This window comes from Schistocerca cancellata, chromosome 3 (genome assembly GCF_023864275.1).
Source record: "Schistocerca cancellata isolate TAMUIC-IGC-003103 chromosome 3, iqSchCanc2.1, whole genome shotgun sequence".
Taxonomy (NCBI): Eukaryota; Metazoa; Arthropoda; class Insecta; order Orthoptera; family Acrididae; genus Schistocerca; species Schistocerca cancellata.
The window spans coordinates 509,710,759-509,728,035 of NC_064628.1; the positions used below are offsets into that span (position 1 = coordinate 509,710,759).

The following is a 17,277-nucleotide window of genomic DNA, read 5'->3' on the forward strand; positions in this document are numbered from 1 at the left end:
ATAGCGCGAGCTGAAGAAAGTTTGTTGCCTACGCTATAAATTAGTTTTTGCTTGCTATCCTGTTTGTGAATGTAGCTATTCCATTAAGGTGGGCCTTCAGTGCATGATATATGAGGAATCCAAGAGTCATATGATTACTGGTGTGTACACCACAGTCGTATTTCGCCAGATATGGTCCTTCAGCACCGACGGTGACTACAGATTCACTCACGTTCGGCGCAGTACATGGCCAAGAGTGTCACGAAATTCTGCAGAGGAGGCTGTAGTCCACACGATCTCAACTTCGACGCCGGAAGAACTATTATCTGCTGTGTGCGTGTTAGTGAAGTGCTGCGAAGAATCGCTGAAGGCGAAAAGTTATTTAAATTATCAAAAGTCGAGTTGTCTTGAATATTTCCGTAAGTTGATATGATTTATGTATATTTGGGCAAGCAATAACATGCCATAACTTTTATAATCGGTGCTAGATTTAGTAAATTAATGCTGTTAACAGGTTATAACATACCCTAGGAGGTAAAAGCTGTTTCATACACCACCAAAAAGGTACTTACACTATAGTTCTTACTCTCAAACAGAGTATTCTATTTATTATGTTATGTGTGTACTCACTAGGTTATGTAAGTATGTCAGATTTGGTGCGACTTAATGTGACAAGTTAGCGAGCTAATGTGCCACATCAAGAGGAGATGTGTAACCTTACACGTATGTAGGCGAGCTAATCGACCATACAGTGTTGGTAATTTGTTGTGCAGCTGAATGCGAGCAGGTCCAGGGCTAGGTCCGGCCAGGTGACCGGCATGGATGACTCCAGGTACGAAGACAAGCAAAGTCGGCGGAAATGGGTACACCCCAAAGCTAGGAATTTGTGCAGCAAATGTATCAAAAATGACAGAGTTTTAGACAAGCTGAAAGATGGCTTCTTACGGTCAAGTAATAAATCAGATCTGAATATATTTGCGATCTCTAAAATATGAGTTGCATCCAGTGACACAACAATTCTTTCAATGTCTTTAAAACTACAGAAGTTAATTTTTCACAGTGACTAAACAATTTAACAATGAATCTCTTAATAAACGGCTTTAAAACGCTTTATATGATTTCAACAAATGATATGTCTAACGGTAGGATTTCACAATACCTATCATGCTGTAAGCCACTCATCTGTATATATTTTATTTATTGACTCATGAAGTCTTTTATATCTTTTTTAATTATGCAAATGTTTGTCCGAACATCATATTCTAACCATTACACAGCACATGAATACACCACAAATGCCTCATATTTTGTTATATTTGTGTAGTCGTTTAAAGAAAAGTTTACTGTTTTGGCAGTAACTTCATTTAAATGTTGGTTGCAGATGGTATTAAAAAACTTTGCTTTTTAAAAGTGGTCAGTGGCATCTGTTAGCGGATATCGCGACTAAAAAGGGCACCAAAAGACACTTTTGTCAAGACGCCAGGAATAATTTCTTAAACAATCCGTAACGACTGTTCGTTGTCATTTAATGTGACCACACTTTTGCAATAATACTAGCATATTTGTTTATGAAAAACCTTTATTTATAATTTTTGTGAGTGATTCGAGTGTGACTCAATACTTATAACATTTCTTTATATAAATATTGTTGCAATATGTTAGTTAGGCTACGAGGTAGTTGAGTTAAGTCTAATGATATGTGCAGAGCTTAAGAACAAGGCATTTTTAGTGAGGATAGCTTTCAGCCAATGAAAAAGCAGACAATAGCGGAACGCGGCGGGAGTCAAGTGGAGACTGACACTTTTTGAGTAAAGAGCTCAAGGGAAAGATTCTGAAGACTTGGATATTCATTCTGGGAGAAGGCAGACCTCCCTATGATAAAATATGATGTACAGTCATGTCGGTGATAGACTGTGGGTGGTGAAAGGCCGCTAAAATACTGCACTTTTTGAAGGGTCGTGATATTTCGAGAGGTCTGAATATGCTTCAGAATAGGGCGCTAACTCTTCCTGCATTTATTTCGGGACTGAGGATAGACAGAGTATGAGTTACTATTCTTTGTAAGTGGGAGTTAATTTGTAAATCATCAAGCCGAACCCTGAATTGTTTTGAGTCGGTGAATATTTCGTGTTTTGTGATAACGAAATGGACTTAGTTTTCGTGTTAAGTTATTTAGTTATTGGATTTTGCTACCATTCTTATAACGCCCTCAACTTACCTTTACTGAAATTGGTAAGGGGATTTTCTCTCTGTCTTTTACCTAAATATTGTAGAACCGCTTCCCATTTAATAGCTGTTGGGCATGAAAGCAGACTTGTGTGGCTTGACCCTATGACTACAACGAGCTAATCTATTCAAACAGAGCCGCGCATAGGCTAAGTACCTGAAGTATGAGTACTAAGTGTAAACACACTGTTGGTTTCCTTGTATGGGAGGCTGTTTCGAAGAGCAGCTACACTGTAGCAGTAAAGATTAGCTACTGTCGCAGTGTGTATCTACACTGAAGGGATCGTTGGCCATCATCACCTTAATTATATATGAGGTGTCTCTTCTTTCAGACATGTCAAGGTGTACAATTAAGAAAATGAAGGCCAATCCCTTATGGGAATCAATGAGATGCCACAAGTAATGAGGCTAATGAGCAGGGGCACCAGATCAGTGGTGCCTGACATAAGCTGAGAACGTGGGCCTGATTGACGGCGTGCTAGGATACCCCGTGCTGTTGTTGTGACCACTGTGTACGGATGGCATACTGGTCAGCCTGTTTGGCTAGTAACAAGGCGACCCAGGTTCGAATCCCGGCCTCGCACAAGTTTTCAACTTTCCTCATTGATATGAATCAATACCCACTGGTACCTAATGCTTTTCAATTCCTTCGAGTCTTGATTCATAGTGGCTGCAGGATAAAAATTGTGTCTGTTCTTTCGGAGATGTCTGAAAAAACAGAAACCACTTATAGTAGATATATAAAAATGCTAGCGTTTGATATCGAGTTACCATAATAAATACCTAGTAAAGTGTCGCTCAGTATTAATATTAGCGGAATATTATTTTCATTAATAAAGTTTGTTCTATACGAATGAAGGTGAAAACATATCCATGTCTCTGATATTTTGTAAAATATTTTTTCGTAAACTTGTTTCTTCAGTGTCTATGCCGCACAGAATTACTACTATTTTATATTAAGTCAGTTTCTGAAGTTTTACGTTTCAATCAGTCTAATAAATTGAGGTCACAGTTTCCTAGTGATTTTTCATTTCTTGTCTTTTTTACATCAGTGGTATAGTTTCGAGTTTATGAATATTATCATAAGACATTCAGTACAAAACAGCTATGTTAAAACTCTTTCTGTCCCTGTCAGAATTCAATAGTCATGGTGGTACTATATGGCAGCCACCGTCAACTAGACATGTGCCAGTGTCCGTCCGTATAGCATGCTTTGTCCTGGCCAGTGTGCTGAGTCGTTCTGGACAGTGGACGGCAGCTGGAATGGCATGGAGTGCTGAGTACACAGTCAGCATTCCAGCGGTGGCATTGGCTCAAGGCCAGAAGCAGGCTTTCGAGTATCAGTAAGCGTAGGCAGTTGCGCTGTCGGATGTGAAGACGGAGCTCGGTGCTGGATGCATTATGCGTACAGAAATGTAGACCCCAGTGGAGACAGTGGCAGCTCACAGCTGTGACGTGTGCTTGGAAGTTGATGTTCAACGACGGGCATAGCTAGTTTGGCACCTAGATGGTCCATCCAAGAGTCATGGACGGCCTCCAGTGGCCAGAAGATGTCCCACCAGCAGATGTCCCACCAGCTGGAAGGCACCAAGTCAGCAGCATCCACACTTACCACAGACAGCAGGCCTGCACTTAATAAAGACATTTCAACTCGCAGACTTGCGTAGACCTCTCCACGTAACTAGCCGCTGAAGGTGACCATGCATTTCTAAAATTGGTGGTTTATATACAAGCTTGGCCTGATATTGTTTATGAGACGGTAGTCCTTCTGCACTGTAAGTCACAACTGGACCAAGGTGCAAGGTGTGACCGTTGGACAACCACGACATCATTGCCTCAGATTTCCCACTGAGCCAGCAACTTCACACTTCTCTCTCTGTGCAGTGGTACAAATGGCTCGAAGCCCTATGGGACTTAACATCTGATGTCATCAGTCCCCTAGACTTAGAACTACTTAAACCTAAGGACATCACACACATCCATGGCTGAGGCAGGATTCGAACCTGCGACCGTAGCAGCAGCGCGGTTCCGGACTGAAGCACCTAGAACCGCTCGGCCAGAGCGGCCGGTTCTCTCTGTGCAGTAATTTAGCCTTCAAGGTAGCAGTTTTTATAGTGTCAGATTAGTCCGCTTATAGCGTCTTACACAAAAACACATAAACAGTCTCTCTATTGTGGTTACTTAGGTGACCATGGTGTGCCGTTAGGTGCAAAGTTGATCATTGGATTTTTCTACTTATAGATGTGCGTCTGTGGCGCAATATGTGTCTAGAGTTTACGAAGTGGCTGAGAGCGAGTCAACTAGCAGAGATCAGCAAGAAGGGTCTGTGCTGGACCATGTGTGGGCGCGCTCCGTAGTGCCAACACTTCCCGCCACTGAAATCTGATGCTTGAGGGAGTGACCTCTGGACACTGTATAAAAGTAAAGTACTGAGGTAATAATTGCAAACTAGCCAGCAGATGTAAGCTTCTGTTCTCACCACAGTGTGTGAAATGATTTGGTTGTGGCGTATAAGGGGCAGTCAAATGAAAACCGAACACAACGGGACCATGAAATGGTTCCATTCTAAAATAATCACCACAAGCATTAAGACATTTATCCCACTGGGAGACGAGAATTCCTATTTCGTAGAACACGTTCGACGGTGACAGTTTCACAACTGCACCCATTCTAGCGCTTCCTCGTCCGGCTGCAACCGACATTCATGCATGTCTTTCATCGGATCGCCATAGCTCCTGCTGTGACCCTCTTTGATAATCTTCTGGTGTCGTGAACTACCTGAACTTTGAGCTAACTTAGAATACTAGAAGATTTATGAAGAACATTCTAGTAGAGAGATCGAAACGTTAGCCCACAGTTCAGCCAATTTGGCGCTTCCGAAGATTCCCGACAAGTATCTCAGCAGAGTTGTAGAAATGTCGATACTGATAAAGAAGTTTGAAGAGAAACATGACTTGACCTAATAACCTAGATACTTGTCTTTGATGATAGCGGTTACGAAAGCCTGCAGACGTATATCCTAGAACTACTTTTTATATGCAGGTTCATTAAGCGAGAATATGTATAAATGGGATTCGATTGATTTACATCTGCGGTTGCCTGACGTGCGGTGTAGGCATTTTTTTATTTCGTGTATTTCTTGGACTCATTGTCAGTAATAGAACCTACGTACACCAACCTTGTATACTGTTCTACGTTCTTCTTTTTTGCGGGCCATATGTGTATTTGTGTGATTTTTCAGTTTCGTCACCTCACTGAGCCGCTTGAACACACGCCGAACTGCTCTGCGTACCAGCTGGAAAAGTATACACACTGGCCGGAGGCGCTAGAGTGACTCTGGGCCTGCTTCAGTGGCGCGGAATTCCGAGTACCGTCCTCCCTGTCGAATCAATAGCAAGAAAACGTCACCTGCCATCACACCTGCCATAACCCTAGGCAGGGTGAAGTATTCAACTTATCAATCGGAATCACTGCCGGTTTATTACCTTGGAAACTTGTGTGGCTTTGGAGCTGGGTTACGGACATCCGTTTGTTGAAAGTGATATGGTAGCCTTCTTTTTCGCTAATCTTTCGGCTGTTCTCTGTTGTAAGTAGATCCATTTAGACTAAACAGTGTTCCTTCGAAACTCTAGTGTTACTATTTGTGGCTGATTTTTTTGGAAAGAGCCAACCTGAATTCGGAATTGTGTATCATCGTTTTAAAGAAATATTGTTTTAAAATAAATGTAAATAGCGTCAGAGGCTTGAGATCTCTATGGTATTTCTTTTAACTGGACATTGGCAGGTGGGTACTATGATCCTTAAAAAGAAAGTCTAAAATTACTAAAATTCTTTAAAAGTGACGCTGTTCTGTGTTTTCCTTCCTTAACGCTTGCATATTGGGGTTATTATAAGTTGTGATAGTAAACTGTAACTGATCACTGGAAGATGGCCTCTTGATCTGGATTTAGTCTAACATGACGCTATTTCAAGTTTTGATAAAGATGGCTCCTGAATGTTGCATTCCCAACGCCACCAGTCCTACAACCATCACCGCATTCCGAATTGGCTGTAATAACCAGAGTTTTAAATATTTTATTGAAGGCATGTGCCACCGCTTGTTCAAATATCGTTTCGAGTTCTCTGATGCGCAGTATTTTGTTGAGCACCATGTCTGATATTAATCAGGACCCCATATCTGAGAGAGAACGTCGAGTGGTAATTCTAAGCGTCCTAGCGTAGTGTCGACTCATTCTTTCGATTATTTTGAGGAATCTGTCCTCCCACCTCACCGATCTCACACCTGCTTGCGACATCTAACGCCATTATATAAAACTCGACGTCTCAAGCTGAGATTTTTTAAATCAGGTTAAATCAACAGACAAATGCGATCTCAGTACCATTTATTTCATCAGCGCTCCAGAGCGGTACATATTCACGTGTTAATGAATCTTGAGAACGGGCGCAGCCACGGGTAGATGTGCTGCGACGGGGATGGGAGCAGGATGCAGCGCTGGTGCCGCCACGAGTGCGGGGGCGGCGACGACGGCGGGTGCGGGGGCGACGATGGCGGGGGCGGGGGCGGCGACCACAGCGTGGGCGGGAGCAGCCACGACGGCGGGGGCGGCCACGGCCACCGGGGCGACGGCAGCGCCACGCAGGAAGCCCGCGGACGCGGCGGCGAACACCAGGGGCAGCAGCATCACCTGCAACAGGGGCGCGATACTGAGCCGTGGGGTGCCACGACACTAGCAGTTCAAACGTGCTCCACACATGGACTACGCACTGCCAAGCTATAAGCAGTCGCAGCCATTAAAAGTGCAACACCATGAAAGCCGCACTGCAACAAAATTCAAACTGGAATGAAGTGTACTACATGCTTACATGTGCAAATGATTAGCGTTCCATCGCAACCGTACGAAGTGGGTAGCAGTGATGCTACACACAGTGAGGCGACGAAAGTCGCGGGGTAGCGATGTAGAAATATACGGATGTTGGTAATATCGCGTACGCAAAGTATAAAAGGTTAGTGTTTTAGCGAAGCTATCATTTGTAGCCAGGTGGTTCATGTGAAAAGGTTTCGGAAGGGAATTAATATATTTTGAATCTGAATCGAGACGTATGGGACATTCCACTTCGAAAATCGTTAGGGAATTCAATATTCCACACAGTCAAGAGTGTGCCGAGAATACCAAATGTCAGGCATTACCTCACAACACGGACAACGAAGTGACCGATAGCTTTCACTTAAGACTGACAAAAGAGGCGATTGCGTAGAGTTGTCTGTGCTAAGACACAAATAAGAGTTCTTGAAATAACTGCACAAACCAATGTGAAATGTACGACGAACGTATCCGTTATGACAGTGCGGCGAAGTTTAGGATTAGTGGGCTACGGCAGCAGATGACTGCCGCGAGTGCCTTTGCTAACAGAACGATATGTCCTGCAGCGCCTCTCCTGGGCTCGTGACCATACCTATTTAACCATAGACGACTGGGAAACCGACGCCTGCTCAGATTAGTCCAGATTTCAGCTGGTATGAGCTGACAATAGGGTTCGAGAGTGGCGCAGACCCCGCGAAGCCATGGACCCAAATTGTCATCAAGGCACTGTGCATGCTCGTGGTGGCTCTGTAGTAGTGTGAGCTCTGTTTACATGCAACTGACTGGCTCCTCTGGTAAACTGAACCGATCATTGACAGGAGACTTGTTCGGCTACCTGGAGATCATTTTCAGCCATTCATGGAGTTCAGGTTCACAAATAACGTTGGAATTTTTATGGATGAAATGCGCCATGTCGCCGGACCACAACCGTTCGCGACTGGTTTGAAGAATATTCTTGACAATGCGAGTGAATGATTTGGCTACTCAGATCGCCCGACATGGATCGTCGAACATTTATGAGACACAATCGAGAGGACAGTCCGTGCACGAAATCGCGCACCGGCACAACCTCTGCAATATTGTGGACGACTATAGAGGAAGCGTGGCTCAGTTATTGAGCACATTCCACGTTAGTCTGCACTACGCCAGTCAAAAGGATGTCCGACGCGGTATTAGGAGGTGTCCCACGGCATTTATCCCCTCACTGTGCTGTATACACACTATAAGAAAAATTTGGTTCTTTTTCCCTGTTATTGCTGGTACATTAGTTTCACTGACCGGCATTGTGTAAAAGTTGCTGAGATACTCTTCGTCCTACTTTGTTAACTTGTTTCGACCCTTACTTATACTTTGCTTATGTATGAACAGAATGTTGCAGAACGTTAGATACGAAGCGGAACTACTTGGAGTATATACTGTTGAAGGCTGACGTCACGTGTTGTGTACACGCCGCAACAGAATCGGAACGAGGGCGTCTCAAATTAATTTATTCATAGCAACTTGAACAATGAGCGCCACGCAGCATTATACGATTGCTCCTGTTGAGCGCTAGAGATAATCTTTCACAGATGACATCGCGGTAAGTGTTTTACAAGGTCGTTATTGAAATAAAGTGGAACACTGAGCAAGGTGACATCAGAGATGAACTGATTCGTACCTGGTCTGAGTTGTAACACTATTCTAATTTAAATCTAAGATGCTTCGGATTCGTTCTCTACAAATTAAATTCATGGACAACGTACGATTGTCACGTCGTAAGCGAGAAATATGTGGATAGCTGTGAATTAGCGGTGACTGACAACCGTCGATTCACATCCCAGAAGTCCTTGGTTAATGACAGTATATTGGTGCTGTGGCGTTCCTCTTAAGAATATAAGTTCAGTTTTGTAGTCTGGGGAAGTAAACTGTTCCGGTAAAGCCAGTATACCGGATGGAAATACACTGTCACAATTATCTCGCCAAGGTGACAAACATAAAATTGTGGAAATTACAGAACATTCAGTGAGCGGAACAAAAGTCTGCTAGTGTTGCTTTTCTTCCTAAATTAATGATAAAGGAGTGTAAATACTGAACAAGCTGAATGCTCAGTAAAGACCTCGATAGGTGTTTGTGGTAAATAAAAGTAGCAGGTACGAGAAAAAGTATCTCCAGTCCTGTGGCTAAGGGCACAGTAGAAGATGAGACTGTAATTTCCTATTCAGCGAACAACTTCATCAAGGTTGCTGATGCGTAGAGGACATTATAGCACATTAGAACACAGACAGAACCTGTTCTTCGATCTATCAGGTCACTACTCTATATCTACACAGATAATGAGCAAGCAACCATATAGTGCGTGGCGGATGGTATCCCTCTCCACCCACAAACAAAGCGAGGGAAATACAACAATCTATATGCCACCGTACGAGTTCCCTTAGCTTATCTTATCTTTGTGGTCAATACGCGAGATGTAAGTTGGCGACAGCAAAATCTTTGTGGCTCCTTAATGTATTTCAGTAGTCTTCTTCAAAAAGAATGTCACCATCTCTTCAGGGATTCCCATTTGAGTTCCTGAAACATCTCCGTAGTACTAGCGTGTTGTTCAAACCTACCAGTAACAAATTTAGCAGTTCGCCTTTGAACTGCTGTGATGCCTTACTTTAATTCGACCTAATATGGATCCTAAACACTCAAGCAGTACTGAAGAATGGGTTGTACTAGTGTTCTACATGTGATCTGCTTTGAAAACGAATCACACTTACCCAAAATTCTCCCAGTAAACTGGAGTCGACATCAGCCTTACCTACGAAAATCCTTAAATGCTCATTCCATTTCATGGTGCTTTGCAATGTTATCTAAATTGGACTGAAAATCCTAAAAGAGGCTTGTAACTATTAACACAGCACTTGTGAAATAGACTAAAAATGCTGCAATATTGCTGAGAAATATTGACTTTAAAAAAAAAAAATTTCCTTATAGTTTCTTGTTATGATGCGTTTTGGTGTTAAACTGTCATCTGGTGAGCTCATATATAAACAAAATTTCTTTTCACATAAGATTTTTCTTTTCTTTATTTTATTTTAGTTCCCCATCTGGGGTGGGCTGGCAGCAGCATAGGCGCTCCTCTTCAGCCGAGATACACTAAGTATATAACAGCAAGGCATTTAAAACAACATAAAGGAGAAAATATGGCGGAACATAGATATAAAAAGGGGGAACATAATGAAACAAAGCATACAAAAAGGGATGACTATAAAAATGCAGATAAAAATAGAAAAAAATCTATTTTACACAAACAACCACACACTGTAACAGTTAAAAGAGCACAAAGCAAAGTATGGCCAGAGCATAAAGTCAAGCACACAATTAAACCCACAGCACTTGATATCACTGTAGAATAGCACTGAACACAACACTGATATAGCACACTGATGACAAAGAACAAACTGGGAGGATCTGCCAGGGGTAGGGATATGAGAGAGAAGGGAAGAAATGGGGGGAATGGATGGGGTAGACAAGGGGGAGAGAAGGGGAGACAGGGTGGGGGCGCGCTGAAGGGGGCCAGGGAGGGAAGGATGGGAGAGGATAATAGCTGAGGAAGGAGTGCAGAGACTCAGGAGGGGACAGAGGATAAACAGCTCAGGGGGAAGGAGGGGAGTGGAAAGGGGGGCCCTGGGGAGGGAGGAATAAAGCCAGGCTACAGTTCGTATGAAGGGCAGATGTCATGCCAAAGATCACCATCTGGGAGAAGAGGTACTGGAAATTACCCTGATGAAGGATATGGTGTGGAGGTGGAGAGAGGACGGGGGATACAGCGATAGAGGCTTGGTAACGGGCGGGCGTGGAGAGGAAGGAGGGCACAAGGTGGTGGGGGGTATAAAGCCTGCAGACAGTGTAAAGAATGTGGATATGTGAGAGGAAAAGGAGGAGGATGGTGAAGGGGATGAGGTCGTACAGGAGACATCTGGGGGGATGGAAAGCAGATACGGAAGGCAAGGCAGAGCATGTGGTGTTCAAGGATTTGGATGGCCTTATACAAGTGGTGGAGGGTGGAGATACAGGCAATGCTGGCATAACAGAGGACAGGGAGGATGAGGGATTTGTAGGATTTACATCAAATAAATATTACTAGAGTCTTAAAATGGTTATTACAATAACACAAGTCAAGAGTAATAATATGTGAACTTCCAAAAGACACCACAGAGTATATATGTAGAACACAACTTTGACATACCAGTCGTGTATCGACAACTGAAGCTTAAGCTTCATCAGTTACAAAATCAATGCCAACAAAAACCTAACAGGCACAAGGATAGAACTGTAGTGTAAAGCACTGCAGAAGAAAACATTGATGGCCATTAGAGGGTGTGGGAGCACAGATATGTGTATTGAGCATCACAATTTTGCATGGCTTTCGTGGAAGGTACTGGTCAGGTAAACAACTTAGCATACACGTATACAAGAACGTGAAATTACGCAATGGTCCACAATCCGAATCATTGGTATTTTTACAAGGAATTTTCTGACTAACATTACAGAATAAAATTGTCTGTATTCGTTACAAATAGTTGTAGAAGTTGTGGAAGTTCTTTATAAAAGCGCCTACACATAAGGTTATAAAGTGTTAGTCTAATTTACAAATATGTATTTTATGATAAGGCTTAAGTACTTAATAAATTCATGCTAAAAATGTACCAAAAATGTCAATAATTGCCTGCTTTACAAATTGGAGTACATTGCTGACGTTGGATCGCTGCAATTGGTTTATTGTTTCATCAAGATATTTCAGGTGTAACAACAAGAGGCTCCAAAAAGACGTTGAATTAAACGTAGGTAGGTAGGTAAATGTGAAACGTCCCCTTTGAAAAATTATACATGACTGTGCTTAAACTGACACACAATATTTTTTAGCGCAACGCAATCTGACTTTCAGAAATCCCTACAAAGGAATGGCCCTGACTAACATTAACCTATACCTTTCACAAATTACTTACCTCACAAAAATCTTCGTTACTCGAACTACTGCAATACAGCGAGCGCCACTACTGCCAGCTAAATAAAAGATTCAAACTACGGAAGGAACTAACTACTAATAGGGATAGTTAGCAAATGAAAGATTTTAATAGAGAACAAACAATGTATTTACCTTAATATCATCAAAAGTCATAATATATGTAATTTCAAAACTCCGCCATTTCCTTCCACACATCCACCACTGCTGGCGGCTCACCTCTAACTGCGCAACGCTACGCGCTGTTCACATCCAGCTGCCCAACACTACAATGGCAGACAACAATGCAAACTAGCCACAGACTGCACACAGCACAGCCAGTGATTTTCATATAGAGCGCTACGTAACGTTGCCAATAAGAAAACCTAAACAGCCTACTTACATAAAGAAAACATAAACAGCCTACTTACAAAAGTTTTATTTATTTCGATAGAGAAACAGTCTATCAAATATTGCGAAAAACTGCTTCTGGCTACCTGCCGTTTGTCGGAAGATGAATGGTTGTTAACACAAATGTAAAACTTTTCTAACATATCTGAATTATTGCCCTTGTTCTCAAAGTGCAATACAATAAGTGAAATTTCGATTTGTATTAGCGTACGGTTATGGTCTCGTAGATGTGCTCCCAGAGCTGTTGTTGCTTGTGCACCATGTTCCCTAAACAGTTTTTTAATTATCTATCTATTTTCCCAATGTAGTAGCAGCTGCGTGACCCACATTTAATCTTATATAATTTATTTAGGGGGGCTTTAAATTATACCACAGAAGTTGCCCTAACTTTATTTTTGTCTGGAAACCTACCTGTATATTATGTTTTCTGAAAGCATTTGCAGATTTGTCAGATAACGATCCGTAAAATGTCAGAGATATGCATTTCATGCTGACACTTATAAAAAGATTTTTATTTTCTGTTTTGCTAAACGTTCTTTCACTCATCTTTATAATATCACTTTCCTCACAGCCATTTGCCTTGCCTACCTGAATAGTGGTATCAGTTTCTCTATTCTTACCTTTCTTCTCTAACTAAAACTTAGGCATCCTGTGAAACACTGAATTAAGAAAAAATGCTTTTTTCTGTGATCTCAGACGGTATGGATCTGTTAGAATAAATATGTCTGAGGCTGCCGGCTTCCGAAATATGTTATGCACAAGACTCGAACCTAGCCTCGTTATATGTACGTCAAGAGAGTTAAGCAAACTGACTTTTTCCCGTTCTTTCATAAAAGTTATTACGTACCAAGGAAGTTAAGGAAACAACGAATCCCACAATTTCTTCTATACTAACACTGAAGACCGTGAAAATGTCGTCTACGAATCTCCTGTACATCTCCCATACAACAAGATTTTCGTAGACAGATCACCATCGGGTTAGAGAAATTTGCTTTCGAAATTGTTTATAAACATCTCCAAGAACATGCCTGAGAAGCTTGAAACCATTGCCTATCCCTTATTTTGACAGTTCGTTTTTTGACTAAACGAGAAACAGTTAAAGAAAATGTTAGTTTTATAAGTTCAAGTGATACAATAATTAAGGAGTATCGACTTTTCCCAAAGGCGTCAAATTTTTAAATATAATTTCTAACGTTTGCCAGATAGGTACATTTGTGTCTTGGTTGTTTAAGTTAAAAGATAGTAGTATGCTATTTTCTTTTATAATAACCTATGTTGTGGTCTGAATCAGTTTCTGACTATTTTTTAAACTATATGATTTGTCGAATGCATAAAGTTCATTAATTTTTTTACTGGCAGAACCTGTTAACAGAATTGTTTGGGTTCTTACACGCACTAGTAATAGGACGAATAGGGGCATTTTCTTTGTGTAACTTAATTTGTACTTTTAAAAAAGGATTTTTAGGATTCTTCTTTAACAGATTCTTTTTTTTCGAGTTTGAGTTTAGCAATACATTAGTGTTGTTAATGATCCTTCTAATTTAGTTGTAAAAAGTCAGTAGCGAAGTTTCATTAACAAAATATTTGGTTTTAGTAACATATTTCGTTATCTTTAATTAACACTGATGTATTATTCTTCTGAGTTCTAGTTACAATGACAATATTTTGTTACAGTCTGAGAATGAGCTGTATAACAGCATTTAGAATTGGGTATACAGGGGTCTTGCTCTACTGAGCGTGCAAAGAATTGCATACAGTAACCACCACACCGTCGTGTAGAAATCTGCAATTACACATCCATTTTTCACTATGGCAATAAATGTTTCTGGACACTGAATAACTGAACTTTGTTGCGAGGCTATAATTCAGTCACCTATTCAGAAAATACAACACTTTGCAACAACATACTCTTTACCGCTCTGAGAGAACTGATCAAGGACACAGAATAGAAAGCACACACACGCAAAAGAACCACTTCCCCATCACACACAGAGAAATAAATAATGAACAGAAGTCGTCGTAATTCGCGCTACAGCTTTCACAGGCTTTCTCGCCAAATGCGATACACCTCTCACGACACACGCGAACAGCAAGATGGCGTAATATTCTGAATCAGAAACAAAGTGCGAAAGTTTTGTTTTCCTGTGTATAAAAGCAGCTACATACCAACCAACGAAAGTGAGTACACGAATAGCTAAATAACAGCTCAGTACACACCAAATAACTGGATTCCACAACACTACCACAACCCCAAGTATATATTGCTGACATACGAAGTTTACCTTTTAGTATTTTGTTTACAAACTGCCGCTTACACAATTGCAGGTGACATGATGTTCGCTGAGTAAAAAAGGGCAACAGAAAAAAACGTTCAGAAAATATGTCGCAAACAGAGACAATAATTCTTAAATCATGCTGTAACATACAATAAATGAGGTAGTATGAAAGTATCCATAGAAAACTGTATTTCGAAAAACGACTAGTAAAAGCGTAATAATGTGCTACTGTGTTTGTGTAACCATGCTATTTTCTGCATGTTTTAGATTTAAAAAAAAAAAAACACTGATGATATTGATACTTGTCACCGAAATTAGTTTGGGAGAATAAAGAAAATAAACGAATAACGAGGTGTTTTGCATCAAGGCGGACACAGTTTCTAATATTACAGTTTTTCTATGCAAACACGGACCAAGTGGATGAGTTCCAAGATAAAATTATTGGAAATCTAGAAATATGGAACCTGTTAGTTGCCATTTATCCAAAGGTCGCTGGAAATGCTGTGAGAAAAGGACAAGCTGAGTTTCGCACAAGTGATGCTTTCTGAAACCACACTTTACTGTCTAAAGGAAATTTATTACATTCGAAGGTCTGACAATATCTTCGTATATATATATATATATATATATATATATATATATATATATATTAGCAAAAATCCTGCAGACTTCTTGACCATTTATTTAAAATTTTCACACAATACTCTAATATATATTCATATGGAGACATCTATGGCTGAGCATATGAATTTGTGTGTAAGAACTCCTCCCCAGCACCTCAACTGAAGTGGGCCAACAAATTCCTTACCCTCATTGCCCTGAGAGAACCAATATAGGGGATTTTATGATGCTCTAGTGCTAATGTTTATTGAGATACAGGCAAACAAGTTTTTTTAAGCCCCTGCTGTACAGGGTAGCCTACACACTATGGGAAAAAAGGGTTCCATGCCTTTGGCATATTGGCTGTATTGTACGAGAGGTGTGTTTTGGAAGTAGTACTAGCTCACTATATCGACATCTTCTGCAGGTGCTGCTTGTGCCCATGAGCATGCCTGGGGGAAAGTTGAGATGAATAGAGGAGGAGATTGAGAGAGATGAGGAGGAGGAGGGTATTAACAGGAAGAGAGGGGGTAGGAGGGGATGGGAAGGGGGAGATGGGACAGGAGGAGATATAAAGACTAGGGAGGGAGAGGAGGAAATAGACAGAGAGGGTGAAGAACGAGATGGACAGAGAGCGGAGGACGAGATGGACACATATGGAGGAGGACTTGATGGCCAGAGGCGAGAGGAGAAGATGGATCAGGAGACATGCGCATTATATGTGACATACATGCACGCATGAAGACCTGAGGAAAAGACTAGTGCTGAAGTAATTTAAGCTGTGATACACAAGCAAAGCTCTCTCGGCTGTCCACTGCAGGTGTAGCAGAAACTCACCAGCTTCAGCATGTTGTCGGTAGAGTAGCAGCGGAGGTCGGTGGCTAGCTGTGCAGACTGTGTCCCGTGGACTGATGGCGAGCAGTGAGGATGCGGCCTTATATACCGGCAGTGCAGCAGCCCTCGCGACGCTTCCCTCCCCTGCTCTCAAGGGCGGTCTCCATTCTCCCAGGCCGGAGCGGCCGTCACTGTACCATTCTACTGTCGTCCCGCCGCGCCGCGCCGCGCCGCGCCGCAACCTACTCCCGATACCGATCGCTCCCAGCCGCAAGAGGCTCTTTGTCTTACTTTCACAGCTCAGTGCTACCTGGGGGACACCTCACTGCACGTTATCTTCCGGTAACTGGGTCGATGCCAGTCTAACAGCAGTTTAATTTTACTTTAATCTGTATTTATGGATTGAATGGTATGTTTAGAGCAATTTGTCACTCCTTACAAATTCGTTTGTTTGTCTTTTTCATGCTGGAAAACTACAGATCGTCTTCCTTATTAGCGAATGTAGAGTTAACTTTCACTCTTGGTTCTCAAATTCAAGGAATTATAAGAAAAATTGTGAATATTTTAGGACGTGGTTGTACGTAGTATTTCAAGTTAGGAAGTTCGTATAAACACGTGACCAATTTTCAGCAAATGTTGGGAGACAGATGTTAGAAGTTGACGCCTTTTCTACTTCTGTAGTCTCAGGCTAGCCTGAGTTCCTCATAAAACGGAGGGTACTAGTTCAGCTCTCGTCTTTGACCTATTGGGGAGACTGACATTGCTTTTACTTGGTACTTCATTTCTATACACCAGAACATAATTTTAAGTAAAATCTTTGGCTGTGACAACCAAATCCATCGCGTTTTCTGTATGATTAAATTGCCAAACGCTAATTGAAGAAAAACGTGTTGTCACGCTTATGTCAGTGGATACATTGGGATTTCATTTGTGAGCTTACTGGCTATGGTAATTCAAATATTTAAAACAATGGCATTCATCTCTATGTAATGTGGAATATATCGATGTTTTGTAATGGGAATGGCCTTCATGTTTACGAAGAATACAAGTATTGTTGACGGTATCCTTTACCATGAACGAGATTCACAGGTGTTGTGTTTTACTCTGTATTATTGCTAAT

The 17,277-nt window shown here is 41.6% G+C and overlaps 1 protein-coding gene across 1 annotated transcript; it reads right to left on the minus strand.

Annotated features, from left to right (window-relative positions):
* Window positions 1-6,576: 6,576 nt before the first annotated feature.
* On the minus strand, window positions 6,577-16,222 carry LOC126175302 (cyclin-dependent kinase inhibitor 1C-like). The gene is made up of 2 exons (XM_049921970.1): window positions 16,161-16,222; window positions 6,577-6,890 (listed from the first exon to the last, which is right to left on the minus strand). The coding sequence occupies exons 1-2, from the start codon at window positions 16,170-16,172 to the stop codon at window positions 6,627-6,629; spliced, it is 276 nt and encodes a 91-aa protein (XP_049777927.1). The 5' UTR covers window positions 16,173-16,222; the 3' UTR covers window positions 6,577-6,626.
* Between the last annotated feature and the right edge of the window lie 1,055 nt (window positions 16,223-17,277).